Consider the following 23017-nt stretch of genomic DNA (forward strand, 5'->3'; position numbering starts at 1 on the left):
AGTTCCTGTTTCTATGTGTGTGCGTATTTAAGCCACCTATTTAAGGTGGCAATTACTGTAAAGGCATGACTATGTATAGTGCCAGTGAGCAAAGTGATAACACAGAGGAAATCTCACTTGTTTGCATTATATTCTTGCCTTTGTGTGTGTGTTTGCTGATGCGATGACGTAGATAAACATCCTGTTATGAGTCTTGGGACACTCACCACCAGTAAGTGACAACCCTTCACCCTGGAAAAAAACACAAAACAACACATGACAAAATTATCATCAGTATCAATAAGATAATGTTGTTCATTTTATACATGTACTTCCATATTTTGGTTTCGGTATTAATCAGCTGACAGACAATAAACCCACAACAGATGACTCTACAGTTTATTCTGAGATATACTGAGTAGCACTTTTACAGCTAACTGTAAGATAACATTTGCCAACCATATATCTTAGAAAAAATATATTAAAGGTACAGTGTGAAGCATTTAAGGCAGGTGTGTCAATTGAAGGGCCACACTCAGAAATGACAATCAGATCTAAGGCCAGACATATATAGTTTATTGATATGCTTTTTATTTAATCAAAAGAATAAAAATAAAATGTATTTGATTATATTGTTGCATGTCCCATATAGCTTTCTCACATACAATTTAGTCCAAAAGTCAACAAAAAAGTTGCTTAGCAACAACCTTTTTCACAGGCCTGAATATGACAACTAAATGTGTGGGACATTTAATAAAACAAATAAAAGTAAAAGATCTTTGATCTTGTAGTCCCATACAGCCTAGCCTTCTGGCATGCAGTTGGCTGCACATAAAACCCTAAAAATGACTTTGCAGTCAAGCAAAACTCACATGCAAAACTAGGCAGACCAAAATTGATTGAGAACCTAAACTGATCAAAATTTGACACGTGATTTAGAGGAATCTATGGGCAGAAATGAAATATAATATAAATAAGTAGGTTTTCTTTAGTGTATGATCACCTGAAAATAAGAATTGTTGTTTTGTTCTTGTTGTTTATATCTACATAGGGAGCGGGTCCTTTTCACAGAGCATCCTCACCGTTAGATGCCACCAAATCCTACACACTGCACCTTTAATTAAAGTGTCAAAGATACATAAAAATATCATAACATATTGGGGCAGAAGGCCCAACAAGCACGCTCTGTGACTTTCTGTGCAGTAGCGTTCTGTGATCCTCACCTTACAAATTAAAAAGGGTGTCAGATGGCCGTGAAAGGTTCAAAGTGGACATCCAATGATGAGACAAATTACAACGTGTATCCTCAGTGCTGATGACACACTCCTGATCAGGTCACAGCGTGCCTCCCAGCTGCTCTGGAGCTCTTTTGAATGCAATGGAAGTAGACCAAAGAATATAATCTGTTAAAGCAGCAGTAGGCAAGATTGGAACAAATATGATTTTTATAAAATGGTCACTATATCCTGACAGTAGTGAATGAGACAGGTAATCTGAAAAACAATCATGTTCCTCTGTGTCCTCCGGTACTCCTAATGGCATCTGCAAGATTTCACAGACCGGAGGAAAACAACCAATCAGAGCCGAGCTGGAGCCTGCCGTCTATGAGCAGCTGTCAATCACTAGCAAACTCTGGTCAAACGGTCAAAGTAGGCAGCGCTGATCAAATATGAATCAATATTGTTACTATAATGCCTATTTCTGGCATAAATGTTTTCAGAAACATCTTGTAGTGTACTGTTTAGCTGTAAAATGAGATTACATTACAGTAACAGAATATTAATTCATATTTGATCAGCGCTGCCTAGTTTGACGTTTGATCGGAGTTCGCGAGTGATCGACAGCTGCCTCCGTTGAATGAACAGCCAATTGGATCACTCTCTTCTGTCCTCTATTTTTTTTTTTTTTTTTTTTAAATTTTCATCACAAACAGACAAAAAAACTAAAACAAAAAAATAACATCTGCAGACAGACTCACAAACATACCAACCCCACATACAAAATAATAATAATAAAAAAAAAAAGACAACCACCACAGGAAAGCCAGACTAGACAGACAAAGATACAATCACATTTCCGCCTATGTCATATCAGGCAAAGAACAGTAACGAAGAGCAAAATTAGATTTCACGCAGTAGGGGCTTCAGCTAACAGTCGGGGGAGTCAAGGTGTCTAATAATTGGGCCCTAAATACACTCAAATTTCTCTTGAGAACCGTGTGTGTTGCTTCGAAGCCTCTCGAGGTGTATCCCTGAAACTAGTTCCCTCAGCCATCTAGAAAAAACAAGGAGCGCTGGTGGCCTTCCATTCTTTTAGAATTATTCTATTATTATGAATTCTTCTTATTCTGTCCTCTTTAAAGCCTGAAAACAGAGCCATGAGGAGGTGCAGAAGTCTAGTTATCTGAATTACAATATGCTGAACGATTATTATGGATTTTTTTGCCCAGTTATACCAAAAACATTCTGCCTACACCTGCTTTAACATGGTGCTGTATAATTCTTGAAAGAAAACCATGCAAAACCATGCTCCTGACCTGTGACCTCTCCATTCAGGAGGAAATTCAAACACTGATCAATAAGTCTATCATTAGGAAAATAAGTAAGATTACACCTCCAAATGAAACATTAGGGTCATTTATGATTTATAGAAATGTTGAGAGGTGGAGAAGAGGTAATGTTTCCAAGGTGGAGGTAAGGTGAGCTCTGTACAGTTGGTAAACTGATGCCCCTTTAAAAAACCGCGCAGTGACGTCACATAGTTTTGACGTTGGGGGGGTGCAAAGCCAAGCAGGAGAAACAGAAGCAGAAGGAGAAGAAGAAGGGAGCGGATGTGGTACCCAGCAGCAGCAGCAGGGTGGAGGATGCTCAGGATAATGTCACCGCTTTATTATTCCCTCTCCCGCCTCTCCGTATCATGATAAACGCTGCTGGGGCGGTCGTCCGCAGGATGCCGTCGGCTGCCCGGCGGAGCGGCTGTTGGATCGCCTGGTGCCAGGCGGCGCTGCTCGGCGCGTCGGCGCTGGTTATCGTGGCCGAACGGACCGCTCGTAAGTGGGCATAGAATTCCCAGCGCTACCGGGCTGTTGCTGGTTCGCTGGTTCCCATGCATGGTGTGGGTTGAAGCTTGAATATGAAAACAGGGCATGCATGGAGAGTGCTGTATTTTTGTGTGGAGACATTTCGTTGGCTTTAATGTATGCACATGCTCAGCCATTGTGCCTCATGCTGGAGCTTTCCAGCAGCAGTTCAGGTTTAGGAACACAATTGAAATGGTGACGCTCTATAGCACAGCAGTTACTATTGATTGAATTGGTAAACCATAGCTAGTGTTTTTTTTAGTGCAAAGCAATGTAACAGTAGCTCATTCAAAGCTCTGATAAAAACAGTGTAACTGAAGAGTGCAATTGCTATTCCTAAACTGGATTTTGTATTATGTATCTGTTGTCTGTTTTAACATGCTCCACTGTATAATTATTGTAACTTTGTAAAGGTTTAATGCCATCTTGGCCAGGTCTCCCTCGAAAAAGAGATTTTAATCTCAAGGGACCTTCTGGTTAAATAAAGGTTGAATAAAAATAAAGCGAAAGAGAACCATAAACAACAGGGGTCATTCAGCAGGGTCAAAATCATAAATCTTTCATACCTATAGGAATAATGCACACATTTTAGATTTATCTTTGCACCCACCCTCCAAAAAACATATTAAATAGCTTATTGTTATAATTAATACTAATGTATTTAATGCACATCTGGAGTCTGTATTGAAAACAGTGCAGCAGCACCTCCCTGGTGTGATGATTCCCTGACTAAGCAGATCAATGGCACAAGGGCAGGACAGAGACGAGGTGACTGGGTGTGTGCAAAGTGTGACTTTGCCTTCAGCAGGAATATTATTCACACGAGATAAACAAAATACTGTGATGCTGCTGCTTGGACTGGAGTCACAGATTGTTAAACTCATCAATATGTTATTATTTTAACAGTGCAGGAGGTAATTAAAAACAAATGATTGCAGGCCGTGTTAAAGCCAGGGAGGTTAGACTCAGGTAATTTCCTAGTGGAGCATCCAGTTGTATCATCTTATTAGAACAGCTTCCTCTTTAATTAAAGGAGAATTCACTTGAGCAAGGTGTGTGTGCTCTTTAATTTCTTCTGCAGCTCCCAGCAAATCCTCACACAGGTTATATGTGTATCATATAAAAACTGCATGACTATATGATGAAATCAGACTGTACTTAAACGTATGAATTCTTAACTGAAACATAGAAACGCAAAATACTTATACCACCTTGCATCTGTGTGTGTGTCTGTATCTGTTGTTTGTGTGTGTGTGTTAGTGATCTACTGTATAGGGTTTTACCTTTGGAACGAGGAGACGCAGTGGGCGGGCCTCACTCTCGGCCTCTTCCTACCGGGGACGGCTGTTCAGCTGCTAAGTATGAAATGGTACTATGACGACGGTGATGACAGGCGATGCTACCTCTCTGTCATACACATACTGCACTTGGGCATCTTCAAAAGGTAAGATCTTAGCAGCTCCAGATGTTGTATAACATCATTTACATGTGTAGAACATGTATGCCCTCTGTAGGGAACAAACCAATCACACACACACAGAAAAAAAAACATTCTGTCATTGAAACCTTCACCAGGAGGTTACTGTGCATCACTTCTCTGGTATCTGTCTCCCTCTTCTGGCAGGTTGTGGGACTGCATGAGGTCTGTGCTGCGCATGCAGGGCTCGGTGGCCGAGCTGGGAGCTGCTGTCATGCAGCAGGCAGATGTTGCTGCTCTCTGGTTGCTGGAGGCCCTCGTCCTCACGCTGCCACAGAGCCTGTTGCAGGCATATGTGGTGGTGTCCACTGATGTGGGCATCATGTCCCCGGGTAAACTGATCTTAGCATGAATTATTGGCTCTACCTCTTGTTTGACAGTGTCTGAATAAGCGATAAAGTATTTTTTTCATCTGTTATTTACCCTCAGTGGCGTATTGCTGCGGTCTGTGTGTGCTGTCTATTTCCTGGGCCCTGGTGCTGTACAGCAGAGCCTGCTGTCTTATACGACCAGGCCACCTGGCCATGCCTCCGGCAGCTCTGCTGTGCCAGCTGGTGTGGAGGGCAGGCATGCTGGGCGCAAGGGTGACTTGCCTCATGTTCTTTGCCAGGGTCTTCAACTGGTGGGTCTGTGGAGTAGCAGGTGAGCAGCTGACACTCAAGTCTGGTGCAATGAAATCATAATGATTTATTGCCGTATAGTAAGCGAGTGATGTAATTATCCTCCGAGTGATGCAGCACGTCCTCATAATCCAGTTAATTTGCTTCTCTGCATCAGCTTGACACACTGCATATGTATTCCCTATTGCGCCTTTTATCTCCTCGTCTATTTTTATATTGACCTCCAGGTTTCCACTGGCTCACGGCCTCCTTCTGGCTGGTATCGCAGCAACCAGACATCTGCACCGGCCCCTGGTGTTGGCGTGCCTTCAACGGCATCATGGGGCTCGTCCACATCTTCCTCTTCCTCAACGTCAAAGACGGACCATCGCGCTACCGCATGGCCAGTTTTTATGCAGTAAGACGTGACTTTTTCACTCTGTTTGATTCTCAATATGTTGTTTTGTATTCTGCGTACAGCATGGACTCATTGACCTACACACAGAGGAGCTGCACACACACAGATATACACACACACACACACAGGCAGATAGTTTGCATTGTCATGCTCACCTCTACGTGCTTAGCTTACAGTGACGTAAAGCTGTCTGCAGATGACTGATGGTGCGACCTTCTCTCCTCCCTCAGTTCATGCTCGTAGAGAATGCCACTCTGCTGCTGGCCGCCTCCGACTTTCTCAGCGAAGCATCGTGGGACAGCATGGCCCTTCCCACCACTGTTCTGTGTAGCTTTCTCCTCGGTGAGTCACTCTCTCTGTCTGCGCTCTCTTTGTTTTGGAACACATTTGTCTCAGATGTTGATGATGTTCAATGATCATAATTAGACTAAGTGTCAGAATGTCTAATCGTTTCTGTTGCATCTGAGTAATACAACATCAATGATGATTCAAATCCATTAAAACTAATTCTAAGTAGGAAAACACAGCTACGGCATTACAAGTAGGGATTGCCCTTTAAGTGCTACTTGTTCAATAACAGCAATAGTACAAATATAATTGATGATATTGTGCAAATTTACCACCCTAACAATTATTGAGTGTAGTAAAATCAACTGTTTCCTGTTCCCCTGCTTCCCAGGCGCCACCTCTCTTGTCCTATACTACCGGTTCCTCCACCCCAAGTCAACAGAGATCTCCCAGGGTACGAACCACAACCACATGGGCAGCACGTGTATAGAACGAGGGGAGTCTTCCTACTCTCTCGGGGACAAAAGCATGCCGGCTGCCGCCATTCAAAACCACGGCAGCTTCTCCCTCTCAGGCGTGGCCGGTTCTCTGCTGGAGCACCCAGGAACCTGCGGGGGCCGGGCGAACAGCTCCTGCCCTTGTTACCACCACCACTGGCTCTTAATCCGGCTGGCTCTGAAAACGGGAGACCTGGGAAAGATCAACAGAGCGTACGGGGCTGGCGGAGCAGCAGCCATACTGGACATGGAGGAGTACAACCAAGTGTTTAAGAGCAACGAGGGCATGACCATCACGGCGGGGGGCAGCTGCGAAGGGGTCTCCACTTCTGAGTCCCAGGGGAAAGGCCTGGCACCTCTCTCGGACTGCAAAGACGAGTTCCAGAGTGTGAGCGAGCCCACGTCAACCGAACAACCGGAAGAGGAGGACGACAGTCTGGAGATGGAGAGCCCGATGGAGTCACCCGCATCAGATTTCAAACGGAGCTCACCAGAGGGCAAGTCTGTGTTTGGAGACAGTCCGGAGCCGTACTTTTGCCCTACAGAGTCCAGTTCAACCTTATATTTCAGCGCTGACCCTCAGTCTCCCAGCAGCACCAGTAACCCCCGTTTGGACCGGGACATTGGGGGTCTGGAACAGGGGGTGCGCCTCAACTCGATCCCCAGCGATCCAGCCCTCCACAGAGATATTCGTGGGCTCATGGGCCGGGTCGGGCCACGCTGTACTTCCACTCCGAAATTGGACTCCGGAGTGCTGGACTCCCCGTCTAGCATCCCTCATCTCACAGGTCCCAGAAGGCAGCTTATAATGTCACGAAGAGATGAAGAAGATACCTTCTAAGCTTCTCTAGGCAATCAGGGAAAGAGCATCAGCAACTTATCCAACATTAAAGGAATACACCAGCTTTTTGGAAGGCTGCTTTTTCATCTGCTCAGTGCTGTAGGATGAGAAGGCAGACAAGACATTTCACCTCTTTATGTCTATATATTTACTACACTGTGGGGGCATAGTATATGCAACAATTTTGGGATAACGCTAAGCTGGACTGTATTATTCTCAAATTATTTTTTAAAAGCATTGCTTTGCCCAAATGCTGGACACACAGAGGTGAAACCTTCAGCAGTGTTTTCATCAGACACGAAGAAGATAATTAATCGGCCACAAAGGTGGTGTATGGAGCTCAGACACTACCTTCTACCTGACGTAACATTTTTTTTCTATTCTTTTTGTAGCAAGTAACTTAACCTCAAAAATTATATTGTGCAACAAAGTGAACACTGGTTCCGCCAGATTGTAATCACATATTGAGGAAGTAGCCATGAGTTCTATCATTAAACATCATTAGAAATATGCTGCTGTTCTATGATCTCGGACACCTGATGGTCTCTGTATTACTAACCAAAACTGCTTTTATTCATGTTAATAATTGCAAGCAGTTATCATGAGAATAGAGAAACTATTCCTAGATCTAAAAGGGACAGGAGTGTCTGATCTCTGAGTCGTACCATCTCAGCATAAGCCAGAGCTTTGTTGGCCTCTGAAAAGCACAAGTATCTTCTGTACCATACATCTATTGCTGTGATTTTTTGTTATTCCAATTAAAAAAATAATAATCCCCAGTCCCCTCAAAGAATAATACACTGTATTTTTTGTATAATCATGTCAACTGGCCTCGCTTTAAGCGGGGCTAGTGTGTCAACCTGGCAAAAACTGTGTTTGATGTTTTTATCTTTATTTACATGTTGACCATGTAATTGCTAAAATGTCTTTCTAATTTACATTATGTTTGGGAAAAAACATATGTCTCAGGCACTGACTTTAAAAGCTTCCAAATGTCTATTGTGTAACAAAAGGAAAATATGCTAATGAGCTACTTGTAGTGACATTTTAATGTGCTCTTGATTGCTAGATGATTTCAAGGGCACAAATGCATATTTGCTCATTACTGTTCTGTAAAAGGAATGAAATCCACTAACAAAGCAATGAAATGATGCTGGGTTTTCTCTTGCACCCAGGTGACTGCCTATATGACATTTTGAACTGTGAAGTGCAAGGCCACTGGTGGCTTTAAATAAGCAATAAATAACCTACATATTGGGGTGACTGGAATACAAGTGTTTGCCATTATTGATGTATTTTTACATTTATGGTATCAAAGTAAGGTATCATTTAAGACTGTGACCACCAGTGGTGGAAGAAATAGTCTGATCTTTTAGTAAAAGTAGCAGTACAACAGTGTAGAAGTACTTTGTTACAAGTAAAAGTCCTGCATTCAAAATCTTACTTTAAGGGACAGTGTGTAGGCGGCATCTAGTGGTGTGGTTGCAGATTGCAACCAACTGAGAACCCCTTCACTCACTTCTCCTTTTCCAAGACTGCGGTAATGTGAGCCGCTGTGTGCAAAACCGCGGTAATGCCATTTGCCTCACTCAGAAGCCATCCTTACCATAATAACACTACTTTAGGAGCAACTGAAGTCAGACGGTGGCTGACGGTACCGCAGTTTTGCACTCTGTGGTAACGTAAAAACGCGAAAGGCTCCATCTAGAGTCTGTTTGGTTTGTCCATTCTTGGTTACTGGAGAAACATGGCGGAGCAACATGGCGGACTCTTTGAAAGAGGACCTGCTCCCTATGTAGATATGAAGGGCTCATTCTGAGCAGGTGAAATATAGAGTGATATCGTGGTTTTAGCTGATGTGTGTCGCCTCACTGTTTTGACGGATGCTCGCTCACATTCAGGTAGCGCGTGCACACGCGCGAGCCCGAGCAACAGGATGCTGACTTTCGTTGACTTACCGGCCACAGGTGTCGCTGTTACAACCAATTTCTGATTCTTACAAACAGTCCCTTTAAATGGAAGTAATAAAGTATTGGCACCAAAATATACTTGAAGTACCAGAAGTAAAAGTACTCACTATGCAGAATGGCCCATTTCAGAGTAATGTATATTATTAGATCATAATTGGTGAACAGTACTTTAATGTTGCAGCTGGTAATTGTGGAGCTAATTTCAATTACTTTATATATTGCTGGGTAGCTTAAAGGGACTGTTTGTAACTTTTTAAGCGTATTAATGTAGCGGGTCGCCACACATGCGCGTTCGCATATGCGCGCTCGCGTGTGGCCGGAGCCTCGTCTCCGCTGCCTGCTTACCTTCACTCAGACAGAGCGCGCGTTCTCGCGTACTCGCGTTCTCGCGTACTCGCTCCACCTCTACTAGACGTGAACGCGCGCTCACTCCACACTGCAGAAGAGTTAGTTTAGCTCTGAGAATATCTAGTGAATGTACAGTGGACGTTTGTGCAGAAATAAATGCTGCGGCTCCTCCAGACCAACAGAGCTTTTCTGTGTCTTGTGAAGTGACGGGGCTTCTCCACGTGTTACGTTGTCATCTCGTTACCGACCGGGTGCCGGTGTCTTCGGCTGCGGTCGGGAGGCGATAACGTAACTCGTTGAGTAGCCCCGCTGCCTGAGCCTGCGCTGAGGCAGGAAAAGCCAACACCAGGATCAGCATTGATTCATGGAGAGACCTTTGTCTGGTCAGCTAACATTACTGCTAAGCAGCTGAAATATAGAGTGATATTGTGCTTTTAGCTGACGTGTGTCGCCTCACTGTTTTGAGCGATGCTGGTCCATGTCTATTTAGAGCGAGCTCGACGCTGACTTTCGTTGATTTCAAGGCCGCAGGTGTCGCTGTTAAGAAACATTTCTGAAAGTTACAAATAGTCCCTTTAACCTATAATAATATATGATCATTTATTAGTTGGTTTCTATTTTGTCTGAATCTAAACCTGCAAAGTAACTAGTAACTAAATCTATCAAATAAATGTAGAAGAGTAAAAAGTACAATATTTGTCTCTGAAATGTAGTGTAGAAGTATAAAGTAGCAGAAATACCTCAAAATTGTACTTAAGTACTCACAGTACTTAGTTCCTTTCCACCACTGACAGACTACTTATTGTATTAAATGGCCTCCGAGAAGGTATTTATGACACTCGCCCTTTAAGAGAGTCGCGCATGCTCAGATCAGTAAGAAAGTTAACTCCTGAACTTCGTAGTCAGAAGAATTTCTGATTTATAAAATAGCAGACAGAGGAAAAGAAAGACAACTTTGAGTTGACATGGCATTCCGCCGGAGGAACAAGAGTTACCCTTTCTTCAGCCAGGAGTTCTTAATTCAGAACCACGCAGACATCGTCTTCAGTCTGGTGATTTTCATTTTGATTGGATTGATGTTTGAGGTGAGATGAAACTCTACTTTTTTCTTCTTCCCCTCCTCGTCTGCACTCAGCTGTGTTTTAAGATGGCAAAGCGCTGCTGCTGCTGCTGCTGCACAGTCAAAGATGTAACTTTGTGAAACTTATTCGGTCGAAACTGACAAAAAGGTGTCTTTTGTGACTTCTTTTTGAGCTTTTTTATCAGTTGAATCAGTTCCGCGGATATGGCTGCAGTTTTTTCTACAAGTTTTGTGAACAATGAATGTTTCTCTGTTCCTAAAGTAGGATTATAAAACTGAACCAGACAGTCACAGCTGAACACAGCATGGTGTTAACTGCCACTTTATACACGTTTAACTGCCAGTTCAACGGTTATATGTTCAACGGTTCTAGTTCAACGGTTATATGTTCAAAGTTTTCGCCTCTTATTTCAAAATGAGTTTCATAAACCGGGATAACGTTGGTACAAACATAAGTGGCGACTCATAAACATCATTTTTACACTTATTTGTGTCCTAAAATGTACGTTTTTACCCCTTTTTTAACAATAGTCTTGTTCCAGTTTCCAGCAGACCGCTGCAACAGTTTGATTCCAGGATTTTGTCAGTTACAAAAGGTTAAGACAGGAAGTAAAGCGTTTTCAGCCTTCAAATTAAAAGCATCGCTGTTGCTTAGAACAGCTATTCTCAATCACCTTAGTGGGCCGCGGAGGAGCTGCCAAATGGTTGTCGGGTTTTAAAGGTCCCGTATTGTAAAAAGTACGATTTTCAGGTATTTTATATTATAAAGCAGGTTTAAGGGCTGTATAAATACTGTGAAAGTATTGAAGCGCTCAATATACAGAGAAATACACACAGCCCGTGTTCAGAAATTGCGCGTTTGAAACAAGCCGTCAGGATTTCTGTCCATTTGTGATGTCACAAATATACAATATTTAGACCATTACACAGTTTTAAACTTTAACATTCTAATGTGTTTGTTTCCTGTTGCAGTGTATGTAAATAACATCAGCTGAGAAGAGGTACACATGGACCCTAACTGTTGCCTAGCAACGCAATTCCATTGAAATGCACTAAAACGGAGTGTTTCAGACAGAGGGTAAATACAGGCATATTCAGGCAGACAGTATGAGGAAAATAAAGATTTTTTTTAACATTACAGCATGTAAACATGTTCTAGTAGAAACACAAAATACAAGTATGAACCTGAAAATGAGCATAATATGGGACCTTTAAAACTAGAGGAAGGATACTGGAATGATATGAAACTAAAAATCCTAAAGGAATCTATTGGTCCCCACTAAGCCATGCTAGCTTTTCAGGAAGGAGGCTGAATAACACCTCAAAGTTATGCTAAATGTCTGACGAGGAAAAACTGGCATGGCCATTTTCAAAGGGGTCCCTTGAGGTCAGAGGTCAAGGGACCCCTCTGGGTACCCACGAGTCTCCCCTTTACAGACATATATGTCACAGATGCACGGACACAAAATGGAGTGGCAGGACACAACCCTGCACCAGTAAAAGCTCCAAAGCGTGTGGTGAGGAAATATGACCCTGAATAGTTTGGATTCATAACGTCGGGCAGTGATGAGGTGAGGGTAAGCTGAATATTTATGTGGGTCTATGTACACCTGACAGCATATAACACATATTTATAGCCCAGTTTGTCACTTATTTGGGAAGGTTGTCCTCGGAATTATTTTAACAATCAGACGTGGGCCTCAAGTTACAAAAGGTTGAGAACTCCTGGCTTAGAATAGGGGTTGGAGAGGGCGTCCCATTGAGAGTGGTTTTATTTTGAAAATCCTACACGGAAGCGGTGTGACGTTTCACCGCTGGCTTGACAGTGGTAGTTAACTGCCACGTCTCAATCTTTGCACCGCTGTTGCTGCTGGCTCTCTCAGCTCTCCCTGGGCTCAGCAGCCGCTCTAAAGGTTCCTTTGACCTGAAGGGATTTCACATTGACTGTATTAATGAGGTGTCTCATTATTTAGTTAATAGTTTCTGTTAGACGTGATGCACAAACAGACTCCCCCAGCCTGCAGCTTTCAGACCACAGTTTCTATACGGAACCCTGGTTGTGATCACACAGCTGGCCCAGTAATAAGAAGTACAGTAGGGGATTTCCTTCATTTTTCTAGTTTCAGAAAAAGAGAGAACAGCAGTGTGCTACAGATGGTTTTGCATCTGACATTTACAAGTTGACAGGTCACCTGTGTGTGGCCTCGGTGCACAAGGAATGACTGGTGACTGACTGGATGCACTGTGGTGCCCAAACTGAGGCCAGGGGACCAACAGGAGTCCCTTTAGGGCAGGGCTTCTCAACCTTTTGTAACTTGAGGCCCACGTCTGATTGTTAAAATAATTCCGAGGACAACCTTCCCAAATAAATGACAAACTAGGCTATAATATGTATGTGTTATATGCCACTGTCAGGTGTAATGATAAATATTCAGCTTACCATCACACATCACTGCCTGACGTTATGAATCCAAACTATGCAGGGGCATATTTCCTCACCACACACTTTTACTGGTGCAGGGTTGTCTCCAACATCACTTTTCGTAAATAAAAAAAAAAAAAAACGCTCCATTTTGTGTCACTGCATCTGTGACATATATGTCTGTAAAGGGGAGACTCGTGGGTACCCATAGAACCCATTTTCATTCACATATCTTGAGGTCAGAGGTCAAGGGACCCCTTTGAAAATGGACATGACAGTTTTTCCTCGCCAAAATTTAGCGTAACTTTGAAGTGTTATTCCGTCTCCTTCCTGAAAAGCTAGCATGGCATTATTGGGACCAGTAGATTCCTTAGGATTTTTAGTTTCATATCATTCCAGTATCCTTCCTTTAGTTTTAAAACCCGCCAACCATTTGTCAGTACCTCTGCGGCCCACTAGGTGGCGCTCTGAGGCCCGGCCCAGGGGTTGAGAATAGCTGCTTTAGGGGTCTCAGACCTTTTAATCACTGTGCACCAAGTCCTCTCTACTAAAAGGGGATTGCTTAAGACATAATGTTATCAAAATCCCATCATGTTCCCACCTGATGGGACCTCCCCAAGGATTTGAAGATAAATGTGAGGCTCCCATGTTGATTAACGGGATAGGAAAGACATCTGAGACACATTTCTATTATCTTTGTAGTGTTAAAACTAGAGCTATTTTGATAATCGATTAATCGGTTTGAGTAAAAAAAAAAAAAAAAAAAAAGTCAAAATCTCAGATTCCAGCTTCTTTAAATGTGAATGTTTTCTAGTTTCTTTACTCTTCTATGACAGTAAACTGAACAGCTTTGAGTTTTGGACAAAAAAAGATATTTGAGGACGTCATCTTGGGCTTTGGGAAACACTGATCAACATTTTTTCGGCCTTTTCTGACATATACTAGACCAATCAATTAATCAACAATGAAAATAATCATTAGTTGTAGCCATGGTTAAAACCTTTAGCCGAATAATCGATTAATCAACTGATCAATTTAGACAATTTGAATTGCTTAGACAATTTATCAAGTGTAATATGCGTATCATTTTCTGGTTTCAGGGTTAGGGTTATGTGAGGATAAATGTGAGGATTTGCTGCTTTTGAAAATATATATTGTTGTATATTGAACATTATTTGGGTTTTGGACTGTTGATCGGGCAAATTGTGGTGGGCATTTGTCTCTATTTTCTGACATTATAAGAGACTAAATGATTATTCAATTACAGTAATTGCAAAAATAATTGTCATATTAATCAATAATCCTCATTAGCTGCAGCCTTAAATCTTTTGTCTTGTGAGATACTGGATGGTTCTACCTCATCAGGCCTCTTCTCATGTGAAATCTGAAAATCCCCATTTGATTGAATTAGTCCCAGTTTATTCATAGACATATAGACAACCTGTGTCAAGCAGCTGCAGCTACACATTACTTCATTCAAAGTGGTCACAACAAGCCAAAAAAAGGGTTGTGAAACACTGTTCTTCTAATCTAATGCATGTCTTTGTGGAGATTCTTGTCACAGAATAATTTGGGAAGCTCTGTTACCGCTTCCACATCCCAGAGTCAACACAAGCCTTGTCACGCCAGACAGATTTTTTCAGCAGCGACTCTTAAGGAATTTGGCTCCCAGCAGCTTATTATGATGCCATGGGGGGAGGACTGATGGACTGACTGACAATTTTATAAACAACATTATATATTCTGTATAAAAACTGTGATTCTCACTCACTCTCTATCCCTCTGCACACACACACACACACACACACACACACACACACACACAGACATCTGCCACACTTTGATGATGCTTCACTGAAATATGTCGCTAATTACCATCTCCTCTGATTTCCAGGCAACAGCCAAGACGGCCATACTGTTCATTCAGCCTCAGTACAATGTCACCACACTATCACCAGGTATGCAGAGCACTTATTAAATACTAATTTGAATTCACACTGATGTGAATGCGACCACACATTTTGCACTCCTACATTTTCAGTTTCATGTCTGCCACTGCTGCTTCTGTTGCCTCATTATTATTATTACTGCCATTGAATTGCGATTACAAAAATGAGTTCGCTCCAGGACGTTTAACACACCTCTGACTGCAAATATGTTCTGTATGTGTGTGTGTTCAAACCCCACCTATGTGTGCTTAGAAGGCGAGTTGACGTTTTACCATTACGGATGGAAGGATTCTGCCACCATCCTCTTCTATTTCTTCATCGCCATCATCCTCCACGCTGTAGTGCAGGAGTATCTTCTGGATGTGAGTAACCCGGGTCACTCTCAGTCACAATGGGAGGCACAGTAGATGTCACACAGAGAGGTCCTTCTGTACTGCAATTACACTGTCAGAGTGATGGATATAAAAAAAGCAAGAGAAGATAACAAATATTGCAAATGGCCAGTAGAGCCAAAACAGGCAGCACAGCAATGAGTAAATATTAAAATGAGGGTTACCCTTTAATTTATTGGACCATAATTTCCTAGGATGTTTCCTGTAAAAAAAAGATAAATAATTGATACTAATTTTAGGAAAAATAGGAATTTCCTTGAATGAACTGCTCAATGTAAATATCCATTCATTATGTAAGGGATAATGCACGGTGTGGTGTCCATTATCAGGAATTAATGGACGACATGCGCACCTGGACACCTTGAAGGGCATTATTATATATATTATACCATGGTCACTTGCAAAGAAAAAAATATTCAAACCATTCATTTATATTTTCATGCGTTTTACAACCAAAATCTGAAGTTTTTCACAATGCATTCACTCCGTTTCCATGGTAACCCAGAGGGTTTGCTAATACCTGGAAAAAATTATTACCATCCCATAAGGTTCTTATGTGATGGAAACGTTGTTTACTGCTCCAGTAAATAGGACGGACCTTAGCTACGACTTGGTAACGGGAGATATTTCTAGTCCGCTCAGCTCTTAGAAGCCGTTGGCTCAGCTACGAGCCAAAACGCTAACATTACGCTAGCAAGATTGAAAGTCAATAAACATTGTGTACGGTTGACAAACAGTAAATATAATTTAACAGTATGTTTAACAACAAGACTAGCTCGCTTTCCAGCCATGTCATTGTCCCTGAATAAACATCAGGAGTTTCACAAACAAATGAGAGGCCATGTGTAACGTTACCGTCGGCCGCAGCCTGAGGTAGCGAGTTGAAAAGCGAATGGGACGAGACAATAGCTTATGTGATACAAAGTAAGTTCAGAGCAGCAGTGTAACCATAGAGTGTCACTTAACTTCTTGCAGCTTGTGTGTTTCCTGCATCGTCCTGTCAGGGTTTATTTCGCAACAATGACTGGCTTGCTGTACATTATCCCTTACTCAATGGACACCTTGCAGCCAATCAGAATCGAGTATTCAGCCAGACCATGGTATATTAATTTATAATTGGAAACTTCATTATCCATATTTGTTGAATCGTATGTGCATTGCATTTTTTTAAATTGCTAGTGTACAAATTCAACACTGCCTCTATGTTCCCTATAATTAATACCAAATTCCAAGGAAAATTTTTGGAAATTACTAGGAAATTATTCAGAAATTATAGACCCATAAAATTAAGTGTCACCAAAATGAGTTATCAGCAATATTTGTAATATGATATGGTACATTTACATGCATTACGATATTCCATCAATAGTTGGGGAAATGCTGATTTTTTTTCTTTTTCTGCAGTCATGAACCTGTAAAAAAACACATCTTATCTTATTTACAGTTTCCTCAGTAAGCGTATGCTATTTATGAATACATTCAATTATATGAAGATGCATACTTACAGTGTTTGCATCCAGTTGCACTTTAAAAAGGACATTTTAAACAGAACAGTTTGAAACGTACTACATAAGAGCAGCATGCTGACTGTTTTTCAGACTAAATCACACGGGCTGGCATTGCTCCAGGTCTCTGAGGGATAGAGTTGTGGAGACAGAAAGAGAGAGAGAGAGGGAGTAGCATTTAATCCATCTGAAGGTATGAGCCCTTGTGTCATTGTTTAGAAATAGGCCAGCGAGGAGGAATGAGGTTTTATTTTAGCACCATTACCACAGTTTCCACAGTGTCTTGAAAGGAATACTTCTTCACAGGAGGGTTTTCAGCAGCAGCCATAAATAGTATCCGCCGTCTTTTCTTGTCCTAGTTATTTTACCGTGACACTTCCTCGTGCATGAGGATCTCAGCTGTCAACAGGCCGCCCATTATGACTGGATCCCGCTGCATTCACATGATCTCTCTTGTATTGTTTGCAGAAAGTGAACCGGCGTCTCCACCTCTCCAAGAGCAAGAATACCAAGTTTAATGAGTCGGGTCAACTGTGTGTGTTTCACTTGGTGTCGAGTGTGTGGAGTTTTTACATCCTCATAACAGTAAGTGAGATTGGTATCATATTGTATTCAGTTACGACCTCCTACTTCAGGAAGTGTCTCATATATTCTTAAAACATATCAAGGACAACTATTTCTCACACTCACAGGCACGCACGCACGCACACACTCACACACTCACACACACACTATTGAACGAGAGTTTAAAGTGTTCTCTTCTCTGATTTCTTCACACAGGAAGGATATCTCCTGCATCCCAGCAGCCTTTGGGAGAATTATCCCCATGTACACCTCAGGTATGACTGATGTGTTACCTGCTCTGTCAGCGATACGTTTACATAAGAAATGTATAGAAATATTATTATTAAATTCATAGAACCATATGCGAGGGCTGCTACTTAAGATTCTTTTCATTTTAAAAAAGAGCCCCTAAAAATTTCCCAAAGCCTAAGTCGACCTCCAGATGTCTTGTTTTTCCGACCGATAGTCCAAAAGCCAAATATATTCACTTTAATATCATTGAAGACTAAGAAACTCAGCAATTATTCACATTTGAGAAACTGAAAGCAGTGAATTTTTGGCATTTTTGCTTTTAAAAAGACGTGTGTTAAAACAAAATCTGTGTTTTGCAATGCATTAAAAGATATTTTAGTCACTTTAAAGCAGTGATTTACAAACTTTATCACGTCAAGGACCCCTAAACTGACACAAATTAGACCACGAACCCCCGTTTGAAAAGATTTTCACCCCCATCTTAAGGATTTTTTCCTTTTAGATGTTTTATTACAGAAAGTGTATAAAACGCATGAGCAAAATTGTCATACATTCTGTCATTGTGTTAGTTATGGATGGAATTATAGTGAAAATACATTATTCCCCCCTTTTTCCTGGGAACTCCCTGGAACCCAACTCAGTTTATATTGTATTTTAATGGTGTATATTTCAGAATAAGTCTAACAAAATAATTTCCACAGAGTGGATTTAGGGACGTTGCTTGCTTTGGCCTACCGCCTGCAGTTTGTAGCTTACCATCATTTCCTGACATGCGCTGCCCCGTACACAGAGCCAAAACTAACCATGACTAACCAGTTTGGACAGAAAATGTGTTTTAAAAGGGGATTAAAAACAACAGCCAAACACAGGATGCTGGATTACTTGGCTGTGTCTACTCTTAACCAGTTGTCTTAAAGGTTTGTTTTTTTAACAGTTGCATCGTCACAAGAAAACAAATCAAACCGGTATCGTATCTCTGTGGCTGCTATGTAAATTGCATTGACTCTCTCTCTCTCTCTCTCTCTCTCTCTCTCTCTCTCTCTCTCTCTCTCTCTCTCTCTCTCCTTCTTGCCCTTTTTCCCTTTCTCCTACTTCCCTTCCACCTGTCTGTGATTCTGCTCCAGGTTTCAGGTGAAATTTTTCTACCTCACTCAGCTGGCCTACTGGCTCCATGCCTTGCCGGAGCTCTACTTCCAGAAAGTACGCAAGGTCAGTGAGGAGGCCCTGGGAACTGGAGGAGTTCTGGAGTGGGACTAGATAAGCTTTGTGTGTGTGTGTGTGTGTGTGTGTGTGTGTGTGTGTGTGTGTGTGTGTGTGTGTGTGTGTGTGTGTGTGTGTGTGTGTGTGTGTGTGTGTGTGTGTGTGTGTGTGTGTGTGTGTGTGTGTGTGTGTGTGTGTGTGTGTGTGTGTGTGTGTGTGTGTGTGTGTGTGTGTGTGTGTGTGTGTGTGTGTGTGTGTGTGTGTGTGTGTGTGTGTGTGTGTGTGTGTGTGTGTGTGTGTGTGTGTGTGTGTGTGTGTGTGTGTGTGTGTGTGTGTGTGTGTGTCTGTTTGTGTGCTGCATGTATGCACATTAGACAGAGAGTGACAAAGAACAAAAGGCTTCAGGATTGCAAATAAACGCTGTTTGTTTTTTCCAGGAGGAGATTTCTCGTCAGCTCCAGTACATCTGTCTGTATCTGCTGCACATCGCCGCAGCCTATATGTTAAAGTAAGCATCCATCTTTTTTTTTTTTTTGAAAACCAACCAATTCAAAGGCTTGTCAAGAAAAAAATGCATGGATTGTGAGAAAAGACATAAAAGAATCCTTGAATTCCTCTGCAGCAGCAGATCTCCCTGCACTACTCAGCTTAGTGGCTCTGCTTTACTGCTACTGATATTATATAAAATACTGTATATGGTCTTCATAGAGCCCCTATATGGATGTTCCCCACTGGATTATTTTCTTTTGTCACCTAATCTATCACCTGCTTCTCTCTTCTTCCTTGTTTAGTTTGAGTCGTGTGGGTCTGGTGCTCCTCTTCCTCCAGTATGTGTCAGAGCTGGGCTTCCACATCGCCAGAATGTTTTACTTCACTGATGAGAACCATCAGAAAATGTAAGTAACCTCACTAGGTTTAATGGTTCAGAATTTTTTTAGGGCTGTCAATCGATTAAAATATTTAATCCTGATTAATGGCATGATTGTCCATAGCTAATCATGATTAATCGCATGTTTTTTATCTGTTCAGAATGTACCTTAAAGGCAGATTTTTCAAGTATTTAATACTCTTATCAACATGGGAGTGGGAAAATATGCTGCTTTATGCAAATGTATGTATACATTTATTACTGGAAATCAATTAACAACACAAAACAATGACAAATATTGTCCAGAAACCCTCACAGGTACTGCATTTAGCATAAGAAATATGCTCCAATCATAACACGGCAAACTGCAGCCCAACAGGCAACATCAGCTGTCAGTGTGCCAGTGTGCTGACTTCTCTATGACTTGCCCCCAAACTGCATGTGATTATCATAAAGTGGGCATGTCTGTAAAGGGGAGACTCGTGGGTACCCATAGAACCCATTTTCATTCACATATCTTGAGGTCAGAGGTCAAGGGACCCCTTTGAAAATGGCCATGACAGTTTTTTATGCCCAAATTTAGCACAAGTGTGGAGCGTTATTTAACCTCATGGGCCTCATGGTTGGTACCAATGTATTCCTTAGGTTTTATAGTTTCATATGATGCCAGTATCTTCACTCTAGCTTTAAATATGACCCCGCTACAATCTCCGAAATATCCATAGCGTTTAAAAAATGAGTGGCATTAAAACGAATTTGCGTTAACACGTTATCGTGTTAACTTTGACAGCCCTAGAATTCTTTTTAAGTGATCAAGCTTTTATTGCTATTGACTTGACATCAAGATGTATCAATATGTTCCTATCATAATACCGAACATGTTTTGAAACCTTTTCTCTTATTGACCACATGTTCGCTGTGTGTCCGTGCTTCAGGTTTGACCTGTGGGCCATGAGCTTCGTGTTTACACGGATGGTCACTTTGACCCTGATGTTCCTGGCCGTCGGCTTTGGTTTGGCTCGCAGTGAGAACCAGGGGCTGGACTTGGAGATGGGGAACTTTAACACTGTACTGATAAGGTAACGACCCGGTAACGACTTATGTCCAACATCTGTGGATAATGATTAATTTTGTGTGCACTGCTATTACTTTTTACAGCTACCATGACAACTGTATACTCACTAGGCGCCCATAAAAAAAAAAAAGTGTTGACTTTTTAATGTTTTCATTGTTTTACAGCATAAATTCACAATAGATATAGCCAGCGATTTTGACACTGATTGACCAACATTACAAGTAAAAACACACATCTGCAAATGGATTAAAAGGGGTTTGACATGTCACAATTACAATGTCACATTTCAAAAAACTCGATATACCTGCAGTTACAATAGGACTATTGAAAACATTATTTAAAGATATCTCTGAATATAGAGTAATTTACTAGTCAACATAGTTTGACTTTGCACCTTATTTGTGACTTATTTACTCTACTTTTAATTTTATTGCCAACCGGACCAAACTAAACTCTGGTCCCCTTGTTGTCCGTGGCAACCGTTACCGTCAAATCCTGAGAAATTTAAGAGATATTCTTCAGACCTTATTTCAAACACACACACACGCCCCGGGGCTAGAACGTATTTATATTACTTCGGCACGCAATGTCAGATCCTTTTTCCAAAGCACACACTTGCACTAATCTTCTTTTTACCCTGGGGCCCCTTCAGGCTGACTGTTCTACTGCTGGTATGTTTGACCCAATCTTGGCTACTCTGGAAGTTTATCCGCTTCCAGCTGAGGCGCTGGAGGGAGTTCAGACACGAACAGGCTGTTCGCAAGAAGACTGCCGCAAAACAACCCCTGCGGCCACTGAAGAGAGACTCACGTGAGTGTAAACACCCGCTCAAACACGTTTCACAACACTTATGTCATCTCTTAATAGTTACAGATAGTCAGGCAGCAGCTACTTCATAATATTACAATAGTCAGGAATGTGACTTGATTCCGATCATTCCCTACTTTCTTGATTTGTCCGGATCACACTGATACTATGCACTCATTCAACATACTTCTGTGTGATTAAACCTTACTATGTGTTTCTGCAGCTGCAGTATGTACTAAAAGTAATAATATAATATAGGAATGTCTGTTTGATATGTGCTGCATTAATAGTAGAGATCCTGACCTCTCGCCTCTCTGTCTCTCCTGCTAGTTGGTCACCATGAAAATGGAGTTCTTAAAGCTGAGAACGGAGCAGCCTCTCCTCGGACCAAAAAACTCAAATCCCCCTAAGACAACACGCTGACTGGCCTGAACAGTGTTTCTCATCAGCACAACGGGAAAGCTGGCGGCCAACCGGCCAGCGAGCTTCTCGTTGAGTGTGTCCTGACATGTTCCAGGGACTCAGTCACTACAGACTTTTAGGCTTGAACGCTGGAAAAATGAAATCCAAGGAAATCCCTCGAGCCCAACAGACATTTACTCTCCTCATCATCATATCAGTATTTTTTTATACATCATCCACGCAGCCTGCTATCCCACGGATAAGGAGCACCATTTGTATGCAGAGTGATTCAAATGTAAAGTGAAACACAGTATGCGGCGCACGTGCGTGTGTCAATATTGAATGTGTTGATGCATATCCTCATACGTAAGTACTGTATTGGCTGTAGTGTTGTCTGATGTCGCAGCTGTTTTTCAGCTCTCGCCATTGAGCCGGCTTCGCTTGTTTTCTAGTCTGGTCCATTGGAGCAGAAACATGTTACTGATGATATGGTATGATATGAGCTTACTGTATGCTGGCCTCAACGTTATCCCTTTACCTTTATGTCAGGGGAGGGAACAGGGGCTCCTCCCAACGATCTATGTCTGTTTAAAATCCTACATTCGTCACTGGTCACTTAACAGATAAGCATCAAGTATGTATGTTGGATATTACCGCATGCCATTCCATTTTTTTTTCTTTTAATTTTTTTGTTAATTACTTTATTAAATAATGCAATTTTCTGAAATATTGTGACTCGAGTAATTTTTCTACTAGCAATGCCAGTTGTTAAATACAGACTAATGCATGCAGAATTACATTGACTTTTTTCTACATTTCTGGTGTTCTTTCATAATACAGTAAACAACAGTGTGTTTGGGTGATTCTGAATTGGTAGTAGTGGGTGGCACTGAGTGCCCTTTCACTAATGCTTTTAGCTGAATGCTAATGAATCAGTACTTGATCCATGTGGGGACTTGAACCGGCAACCCTCCGGTTCCCAAGCCAAGTCCCCACAGACTGAG

General features: G+C 41.8%; 2 protein-coding genes and 1 long non-coding RNA gene across 3 annotated transcripts; 2 read left to right on the top strand and 1 right to left on the bottom strand.

Moving 5' to 3' along the window:
- Positions 1 to 113: 113 nt before the first annotated feature.
- On the bottom strand, positions 114 to 1385 carry LOC119476653. Its single transcript, XR_005204061.1, has 3 exons — positions 1203 to 1385; positions 983 to 1093; positions 114 to 231 (listed from the first exon to the last, which is right to left on the bottom strand). It is a non-coding gene; the product is annotated as an uncharacterized LOC119476653 (long non-coding RNA).
- Positions 1386 to 2429: 1044 nt separating this feature from the next.
- On the top strand, positions 2430 to 8447 carry xkr5a (XK related 5a). The gene is made up of 7 exons (XM_037750026.1): positions 2430 to 3028; positions 4319 to 4502; positions 4683 to 4867; positions 4965 to 5177; positions 5383 to 5552; positions 5783 to 5894; positions 6232 to 8447. The coding sequence occupies exons 1-7, from the start codon at positions 2896 to 2898 to the stop codon at positions 7176 to 7178; spliced, it is 1944 nt and encodes a 647-aa protein (XP_037605954.1). The 5' UTR covers positions 2430 to 2895; the 3' UTR covers positions 7179 to 8447.
- Positions 8448 to 10343: 1896 nt separating this feature from the next.
- tram2 (translocation associated membrane protein 2) lies at positions 10344 to 22740 on the top strand. Its single transcript, XM_037750047.1, has 11 exons — positions 10344 to 10581; positions 14894 to 14957; positions 15201 to 15310; positions 17314 to 17430; positions 17626 to 17684; positions 18786 to 18870; positions 19299 to 19369; positions 19653 to 19757; positions 20665 to 20808; positions 21457 to 21614; positions 21942 to 22740. Exons 1-11 carry the CDS (start codon positions 10462 to 10464, stop codon positions 22019 to 22021), a joined length of 1113 nt encoding a protein of 370 aa, XP_037605975.1. The 5' UTR covers positions 10344 to 10461; the 3' UTR covers positions 22022 to 22740.
- Positions 22741 to 23017: the final 277 nt, after the last annotated feature.

This window comes from Sebastes umbrosus, chromosome 18 (assembly GCF_015220745.1).
Source record: "Sebastes umbrosus isolate fSebUmb1 chromosome 18, fSebUmb1.pri, whole genome shotgun sequence".
Classification (NCBI taxonomy): Eukaryota; Metazoa; Chordata; class Actinopteri; order Perciformes; family Sebastidae; genus Sebastes; species Sebastes umbrosus.

Coding starts and splice junctions, on each gene's coding strand:
- xkr5a (XM_037750026.1), top strand. CDS start 2,896: ATGATAAACGCTGCTGGGGCGGTCGTCCGCAGGATGCCGTCGGCTGCC. Junction 4,503..4,682: donor CACTTGGGCATCTTCAAAAG/GTAAGATCTTAG, acceptor CTCTTCTGGCAG/GTTGTGGGACTGCATGAGGT. Junction 5,178..5,382: donor GTGGGTCTGTGGAGTAGCAG/GTGAGCAGCTGA, acceptor ATTGACCTCCAG/GTTTCCACTGGCTCACGGCC.
- tram2 (XM_037750047.1), top strand. CDS start 10,462: ATGGCATTCCGCCGGAGGAACAAGAGTTACCCTTTCTTCAGCCAGGAG. Junction 10,582..14,893: donor TGATTGGATTGATGTTTGAG/GTGAGATGAAAC, acceptor TCTGATTTCCAG/GCAACAGCCAAGACGGCCAT. Junction 19,370..19,652: donor GCCGCAGCCTATATGTTAAA/GTAAGCATCCAT, acceptor TTCCTTGTTTAG/TTTGAGTCGTGTGGGTCTGG.